Consider the following 8,350-nt stretch of genomic DNA (forward strand, 5'->3'; position numbering starts at 1 on the left):
GGAAGAAGAGAAAAGTAGAAAGGAAGGCAGGAGAAAAAAGGAAGGGAAGGAGGGAAAGAAGAAAGGAAAAGATGGAGGAATAGGAAGGGAAGGAAGGTAGGATGGAGGGAATGAGGGAAAGAAGGAAAGAAGAAGAGGAAAAAAGTGGGAAAGGAGGCAAAAGGAAAAGGGGAAGGAAAAAGAAAGGGAGGAGGAATAGGAGGGGAAGGAGGAAAGGGGAAAGGGAGGGGGGAGAGAAAGAAAGAGAAGGAGGGAAGGAAGAGAAGGAGAGAGAAGAGAAAGTGGGAAAGGGAGGGAGGGTCCTGGGGGAGGGAGGGAGGGGGAGGGAGGGGCGGGGGCGCCTTTAAAGTCCTCCTTCGCGTCCTCTCCAAGCGAGTCCTCGCCGGGCGTCCTTGGCAGCGGAGGGGCGCTCCTTCTTTCCTCCCTTCTTCTCCTCCTTTCCTTCCTTCCTTCCTTCCTTTCCCCCCTCCCTCAATGTTCTGGAAGAATGAGGCCCCCTCCTCCGCCCCCCCGCCCGAGGGTGAGCAGCCGCGGACCGAGGTGAGAACAGGCAGGGCAAGGCAAGGGAGGGGAGGGGGCAGCAGGGGAGACCCCCCCCCCACCCAGCCCCCCAAAAAGACATGCATTTCCCCCAATCAGAAATCATGATGATGGAAGGGGGGGGGTATATGAAGCCAAGGGTCCCCCCTCCAAAATTGACTTTTGGGGAACTTTTTTTTTTTTTTAGGGGAGGGGGATTATAATGTTTAATATTACCATATTTTTATTATGTTCCTATAGAGGAGGGGGAGTTACTTGGGGAGGGGGGGGGAGAGGGATGATGGAAGTGATTGACAGCTCCCCGGTTGCAGGTGCTTCCTTCCCCAAAAGAGCCCTACTTCCTTCTTTCCTTTTTTTTCTTTCTTTTACTTTCTTTCTTCCCTTTCTTTCCTTCCTACTTTCTTTCGTTCCTTTCTCTCATTCTACCTTTTTTCTCCTCTTCCTCGTTTTGTCTAGTCTTTCCCCCTTTGCTTTCTTTCTTCCCTTCCTTCCTCTCATTCTAACTTTTTCTCCTCTTCCTCTTTTTGTCTTTCCCCCCTTTGCTTTCTTTCTTTCCTCCCTTCCTTCCTTCCTCCTTTTTCTCCTCTTCCTCTTTTTGTCTTTCCCCCCTTTGCTTTTCTTTCTTCCCTTCCTTCCTTCTTTTTCTCCTCTTCCTCTTTTTGTCTCCCCCCCTTTGCTTACTTTCCTTCCTTCCTTCTTTCCTTTCTCTCATTCTGCCTTTTTCTCCTCTTCCTCTTTTTGTCTATTCTTTTCCCCTCCTTTCCTTTCCTTTCTTTCTTCCTTTCTCTTCCTTTCTTTCTTCCCTTTCCTTCCTTCCTCATTCTACCTTTTTCTCCTCTTCCTCTTTTTGTCTAGCCTTTTCCCTCCTTTGCTTTCTTGCTTTCTTTCTCTTCCTTCCTTCCTTCCCTTCCTTTCTCTCATTCTGCCTTTTTCTCCTCTTCCTGTTTTTGTCTATTCTTTTCCCCTCCTTTCCTTTCTTTCTTTCTTCCTTTCTCTTCCTTTCTTTCTTCCCTTCCTTCCTTCCTCATTCTACCTTTTTCTCCTCTTCCTCTTTTTGTCTAGTCTTTCCCCCTCCTTTGCTTGCTTGCTTCTTTCTTTCTTTCCCTTTCTTTCTTTCCTTTTCTTACTAACTTACCAACTTCCCCTCTCCCCTTTTCCCCATCTTCCCTTTCTCTTTCTACCCTTTCCTTTCTATCTTTCTTTCCTTCCCTTCCTCTTTCTTTCTTTCTCTTCCTTCCTTTCCTGACTTTCCTTTCCCCCCTTTCCCTTTCTTTCTGTCGGTATTCATTTGTCCACTCTTCTTTTCACTTTGCCTACTTTCAGTCTTTCCTTCCTTCTCTCCTTCCCTCCTTCTTTCTTCCTTCCCTCCTTTCTTTCTTTCTTTCTTTCCTCCTTTCTTTCTTTCTCCCCTTCGCTTATTAACTTACCTACTTCATCTTTCCCTCTCACCTTCACTTTCCTCCCATCTTCCTTTTCTCTTTCTACCCTTCTCTTCCTTCCTTCCCTCTTCCTGACCCTTCCCGACTTTTCCTTCCCCTCTTTCCCTTCCCTTCTGTCGCTATTCATTTGTCCGCTCTTTTTTCCCTTTCCCTTTTTCCCTCTTCCCTTCCCTTTTTCTCCTTCTCCTTTTTTATATTTTCCCTTTCTACCTTTCCCTTCCTTCCCTCTTTCCCTTTCTTTCTTTCTTTCTTTCTTTTTTTCTTTCTCTTTCTTCCTTTCCCTCCCCAACTTTTCCTTTCCCTCTTTCCCTTACCTTTTCTCCTTCTCCTCTTTTTCTATTTTTCCTTTTCTACCTTTTCCTTCCCTCCCTCTTTCTTTTTCTTTCTTCCTTTCCCTTCCTGACTTTCCCTTTCCCTCTTTCCCCTTCCCTTCTGTCACTATCCACTTGTGCACTCTTCTTTTCCCTTTGCTTGCCTCTTTCAGTCTTTCCTTCCTTCCTTCCTTCTTTCTCCCCTTCTCTTACTAGTTTCTGTCTTTCCCTCTCCCTTTCCTTCTTTCCCTTCTTCCCTTTCCCTTTCTACCTTCCCTTCCTTCCTTCCCTCTTCCTCTCCCTTCCTGACTTTTCCTTTCCCTCATTCCCTTCCCTTCTGTCGCTATCCACTTGTGCATTTTTCCTTTGCCTGCCTTTAGCCTTTCTCTCTTTCCTTCCTTCCTTCTTTGCTTCCTTCCTTCTTTCTTCCCGTCTCTTACTAACTTTCCATCTTTCCCCTTCCTTCCTTCCCCTTCTTCCCTTTCTCCTTCTACCTTCTCTTCCTTCCTTTCCATCTATCCCTCTCCTCTTCCTTTCCCTTTCTCTATCTTCCCTTCCTTCCTTCTCCTACTAACCTTCCATCTTTCTCCTTCCTTCCTTCCTTCCTCTTCTTCCCTTTCTCCTTCTACCTTCCTTTCCGTCCTTCCTTCCTCTCCTTCTCTTCCTTCCTTTCCATCTATCCCTCTCCTCTTCCTTACCCTTTCTCTATTTCTCCCCTTCCTTCCTTCCTTCCCTCCTTCCTTCCTTTCCATCTATCCCTCTCCTTTTCCTTTCCCTTTCTCTAGCCTTCCTTCCTTCCCCTTCTTCCCTTTCTCCTTCTACCTCCCTCCCTTCCTTCTTTCTCCCCTTCTCTTACTAACTTTCCTTATCTCCCTCTCCCCTTCCTTCCTTCCCCTTTTCCCCTTTCTACCTTCCCTTCCCCTTTCTTCCTTTCTCATTCTACCTTTTCCTCCTCCTCCTCTTCTCCTTTTTCCTTCTCTCTTTTTTTCTCTATCAATAAAAACAGGAGGATGAGTTAATGGGTCATTTTATTGGGGGGGGGGGGGAGGGAGGGATGAAAGTGATTGACAGCTCCCCGTTTGCCAGCGCATCCCTCCCCAGAAGAGTCCTCCGCCTCTCTTTCTTTCTCCCATTCTACCTTTTTCTCCTCCTCCTCCTCTTCTTCTTTCTCTCTGCCTCTTTCTCAGTCAAAGGACCCTCTTCTCTCCCCGCTTCCCTGATGGTGAGCTTTGGAGGGGCTGGAAAGGGGTGGTGAGGGTCCTATGTTGGGGTCCTGTTCCCCCCTTGACTTTCTCTCTCTCTCTTTCTTTCTCTTTCTTTCCTTCCTTCCTTCCTCCCTTCTTCTTTAGGCGCACCGGGGGGTCCTGGAGGAGGAAGAGGAGCCCCCCTCGGCGGCCAGCAGCCCGGCCTCCCCCTCGCCGCCCCCCTCCGCCCCTGCTGCCCCAACTTCCCCTGGGCCCCCCTCCGGAGCTTCCGCTTCCTCTTCCGCTTCCTCTTCCTCCTCGAGGGAGACCCTTCCGCCGCCACTGCCCACCCCCAAACAGCAGCTCTGCGCCAGTTGCGGAAGGGAGATCCTGGACAGGTACCTGCTCAAGGTGAGGAAAGAAGGAAGGGAGGAAGGAAGGAAGGGGTAAGGGAGAAAAGGAAAGGGAGAAAGAGAACGGGAGAAAGAAGAAGGAAGGAAGGGGAAGGTAGGAAGGGAAATGTAGGAAGAGAAGGAAGGAGAGAAAAGAAGGAAGGTAGGAAGGGAAATGTAGAAAGAAAATGAAGGGGAGAAAAGAAGGAAGGAAGGGGTGGCTAGGAAGGGAAATGTAGAAAGAGAAAGGAAGGGAGGAAGGAAAGAAAGAAAGGGAAGGAAGGGGAAGGTAGGAAGGGAAATGTAGAAAGAGAAGGAAGGTGAGAAAAGAAAGAAAGAAGGAAGGGGAGGCTAGGAAGGGAAATGTAAAAGAGAAGGAAAGGGAGGGAGGGAGGGAGGGAGGAAGGAAGGAAGGAAGGAAGGAGAGTAGCAGTTGTATGAGGGAAACCGAGGAAGGGAGGAAAGAAGGAAGGAAGGAAGGAAGGAAAGAGGGAGGAGTTGTATGAGGGCAACCAAGGAAGGGAAGGGAAGGGAAGGGAAGGGAAGGGAAGGGAAGGGAAGGGAAGGGAAGGAAGGGAAATGTGGAAAGAGAAGGAAGGTGAGAAAAGAAAGGAGGAAGGAAGGGGAGGCTAGGAAGGGAAATGTAAAAGAGAAGGAAAGGGAGGGAGGGAGGGAGGGAATGGTAGAAAGAGAAGAGGAGAAAGAAGAAGGAAAGAAGGGGAAAGTAGAAAGGGAATGGTAGTAAGAGAAGGAGAGAGAAAAAGGACGGAAGGAAGGATGCTATAAAGGGAAAGATAGGAAGAGAAAGGAGAGCAGGAAAGATGGAAAGGGAATGGTAGTAAAAAAAGGAAAGAAAGAAAAAGAAAGGAAGGAAGGAAGCAAAGGGAAAAGAAGAGTGGACAAGTGGATAGCGACAGAAGGGAAAGACTGAAAGAAGAAGTCGGGAAAGGAGGAGAAAGAAAGAGGGAGAGAAGGAAGGAAGGGAAAGGTAGAAAGAGAAAGGGAAGGAGAGAGGGAAAGATGGAGTGGGTAAGTTAGCAAGAGAAGAGGAGAAAGGAAAGGAAAGGAAAGGAAAGAAAGAAAGAAAGAAAGAAAGAAAGCAAAGGGGGAGGGAAGACTAGACAAGGGAAAAATGAAAGAAGAAGGGAAGGGAAAAGGAAAAGATGGAAAGTTAGCAAGAGAAAGGATGAAAGAAGGGAAACAATAAAAGAAAGGGCAGGAACGGAAAGACAGGACGAATGGAAAGAAGAAGAAAAAGAGGTAAAGCTTGTGAAAGGAGAAAGGGGAAGAGGAAGAAAAGAAGAGGAAGGGGGAAAGGGAAAGTCGGGGAGTGGAAAGAAAAAGAAAGAAAGAAAGAAAAGGGAAGAAAGGGGAACACAAGAAAAGAAAAGGGAGGAATGGAAAATGCAAAGAAGAAGAAAAAGAGGGAAAGCTTGTGAAGGGAGAAAGGGGAAAGAAAGAAAGAAAGAAAGAAAGAAAGAAAGAAAGAAAGCGGAAGAAAGGGGAACACAAGAAAAGAAAAGGGAGGAACGGAAAATGCAAAGAAGAAGAAAAAGAGGGAAAGCTTGTGAAGGGAGAAAGGGGGAAGGAAGGAAGGAAGGAAGGAAGGAAGGAAGGAAGGAAGGAAGGAAGGAAGGAAGGAAGGAAGGAAGGAAGGAAGGACCAATGGAAAGGAAAAGAAGGGAAATCAAGAGGAAAGGGGCTAAATGAAAGTTGGGAAGAGAAAGGGAGAAAGGAAGGAAGGAAGGAGACAGGATCAATGAAAAGGGAAAGAGGGAAAAAGGGGAAAGGGAAAGTCAGGGAGAGAAAGAGTAGAAGGAAGAAAAGAGGGGAAGTAGATGGGACAAATGGAAAGAGAGAAGGGGAAGAGCAAAGAAAGAGGGAAAGGAGGAAGAGAAAGCTGGGAAGGAAGAGAGAGAAGGGAAGACAGCAAAGCCAAGGGGAAAGAAGGAAGGTTGCCGCCTTCCCCGGCCTGACACTTTCCTTCCTCTCTTTCTTTCTTTCTCTCTTTCTTTCCTTCCTTCCTTCCTTCTTTCCAGGTGAACAACCTGCCTTGGCACCTGGGCTGCCTGGCCTGCTCGGTGTGCCGGGCTTCCCTCCGACAACAGAGCAGCTGCTACGTCAAGAACAAGGAGATCTTCTGCAAAGTCGACTATTTCAGGTATTGATTACTATTAGGAGTAGTATTAGTAGGCATTATATTATATCATTATCTGCATCATTCTGCCCTCACCATTAACATTCTTATTATTACATTATATTATTAATATTTGCATTCTGCCATCCCAGTTATTATTATCATCATTATTATTATTACATATTATTACTATTTGCATTCTACCACCCCTATTATTATTATTATTATTATTATTTTCATCATCATCATTACATTATGTTATTACTATTTGCTTTCTGCCCCCACAATGAATATTATTATTCTATTATAGTATTATTATTTGCATTTTACTATCCCAATAATAATAATTAGTAGTAGTACTACATTATATTATTATTATTTGCATTCTGCCATCCCAATAATAATAATAATTAGTAGTACTACGTTATATTATTAATTTATTTGCATTTTCCCTCCACAAGGAATATTATTATTCTATTATAGTATTATTATTTGCATTCTGCCATCCCAATAATAATAATAATTAGTAGTACTACGTTATATTATTAATTTATTTGCATTTTCCCTCCACAAGGAATATTATTATTCTATTATAGTATTATTATTTGCATTCTGCCATCCCAATAATAATAATAATTAGTAGTACTACGTTATATTATTAATTTATTTGCATTTTCCCTCCACAAGGAATATTATTATTCTATTATAGTATTATTATTTGCATTCTGCCATCCCAATAATACTAATACTACTACTAATAATAATAAGTACTACATTATATTATTATTATTATTATTTGCATTCTGCCCACACAATTAATATTATTATTCTGTTATAGTATTATTATTTGCATTCTGCCATCACAATGATAATCATTATTACGGGTACATTTATTATTATTATTATTATTATTATTATTATTATTATTTGCATTCTGCCATCACAATTATAATATTATTATTAAAAGTAGTACATTATATTTTTTTGCATTCTGCCCTACAATTAATATTATTGGTAGTGCATTTTATTAGTTATTATTATTATTTGCACTCTGCCCTCATTATTATTATTAGTAGTAGTAGTAGTACATTATATTATTTTAATTAGCATTCTGCCCTCACAATTATTATTATGATTAGTAGTAGTACATTATATTAATATTTCCATTCTGACCCCACAATTATTAGTAGTACATTATTGCTACCATTATTTATTTATTTGCATTCTGCCCTTCCCATCCTTAACTGTAGTAGTAATGCATTATATTATTACCATAATTATTATTTATATTCTGTCTTTCCAATTATTAATCTTAGCAGTAATGATAGTATATTATTATTATTATTATAATTATTATACATATTGCTATTACAAATATTATTCTTACTAGTCATATATCATATTCATATGATAGATATTACTGACATTATTCACAATCGGACCCTCTAATTATTATTATTATTAATAATAATAATATTAATGGTAATATAAGTACATTGCTTTATTTATAGGTAACATTAACATTATTTACATCCTGTCCTTCTGATAATTATTAGTAGTTGTATTATAATATTATATAATAATGATGAAATATTGATATTATAATATTATTATGAATATTATTAGTGTGATTTACATCCTGTCCTTCCAACTATTATTATTATTAGTATTATAATATTATATAATAATGATGAAATATTGATATTATAATATAATTATGAATAATATTATTAGTGTGATTTACATTCTGTCCTTCCAATTATTATTATTGGTAGCATTATAATATTATATAATAATAATGAAATATTGATATTATAATATAATTATGAATAATATTATTAGTGTGATTTACATTCTGTCCTTCCAATTATTATTTTAGTAGTATTATAATATTACATAATAATAATGAAATATGGATATTATAATATAATTACAAATAATAGAATTAGTGTGATTTACATTCTGTCTTTCCAATTATTATTTGAGTAGTATTATATTATATAATAATATAATATTGATAATATTATTATGAATAATATTACTAGTGTGATTTACATTCTGTCCTTCCGATTATTATTATTGGTAGCATTATAATATTATATAATAATAATGAAATATTGATATTATAATATAATTACAAATAATAGAATTAGTGTGATTTACATTCTGTCTTTCCAATTATTATTTGAGTAGTATTATATTATATAATAGTAAAATATTGATAATATAATTATGAATAATATTATTAGTGTGATTTACATTCTGTCCTTCCAATTATTATTTTAGTAGTATTATAATATTACATAATAATAATGAAATATGGATATTATAATTATGAATAATATTA

General features: G+C 40.0%; 1 protein-coding gene across 1 annotated transcript in view; it reads left to right on the forward strand.

The window, feature by feature from the left end:
• Window positions 1–428: 428 nt before the first annotated feature.
• The window catches only part of LHX6 (LIM homeobox 6), a 32,006-nt gene continuing 24,084 nt past the window's right edge, over window positions 429–8,350 (forward strand). The window contains exons 1-3 of the mRNA XM_060757590.2: window positions 429–540; window positions 3,640–3,885; window positions 5,906–6,027. Of these exons, the coding sequence (XP_060613573.1) occupies window positions 475–540; window positions 3,640–3,885; window positions 5,906–6,027 (434 nt within the window). The 5' untranslated portion in view covers window positions 429–474. The remainder of the gene's footprint in view (window positions 541–3,639; window positions 3,886–5,905; window positions 6,028–8,350) is intronic.

Source organism: Anolis sagrei, chromosome 11 (genome assembly GCF_037176765.1).
Source record: "Anolis sagrei isolate rAnoSag1 chromosome 11, rAnoSag1.mat, whole genome shotgun sequence".
In the NCBI taxonomy this organism is placed as follows: domain Eukaryota; kingdom Metazoa; phylum Chordata; class Lepidosauria; order Squamata; family Dactyloidae; genus Anolis; species Anolis sagrei.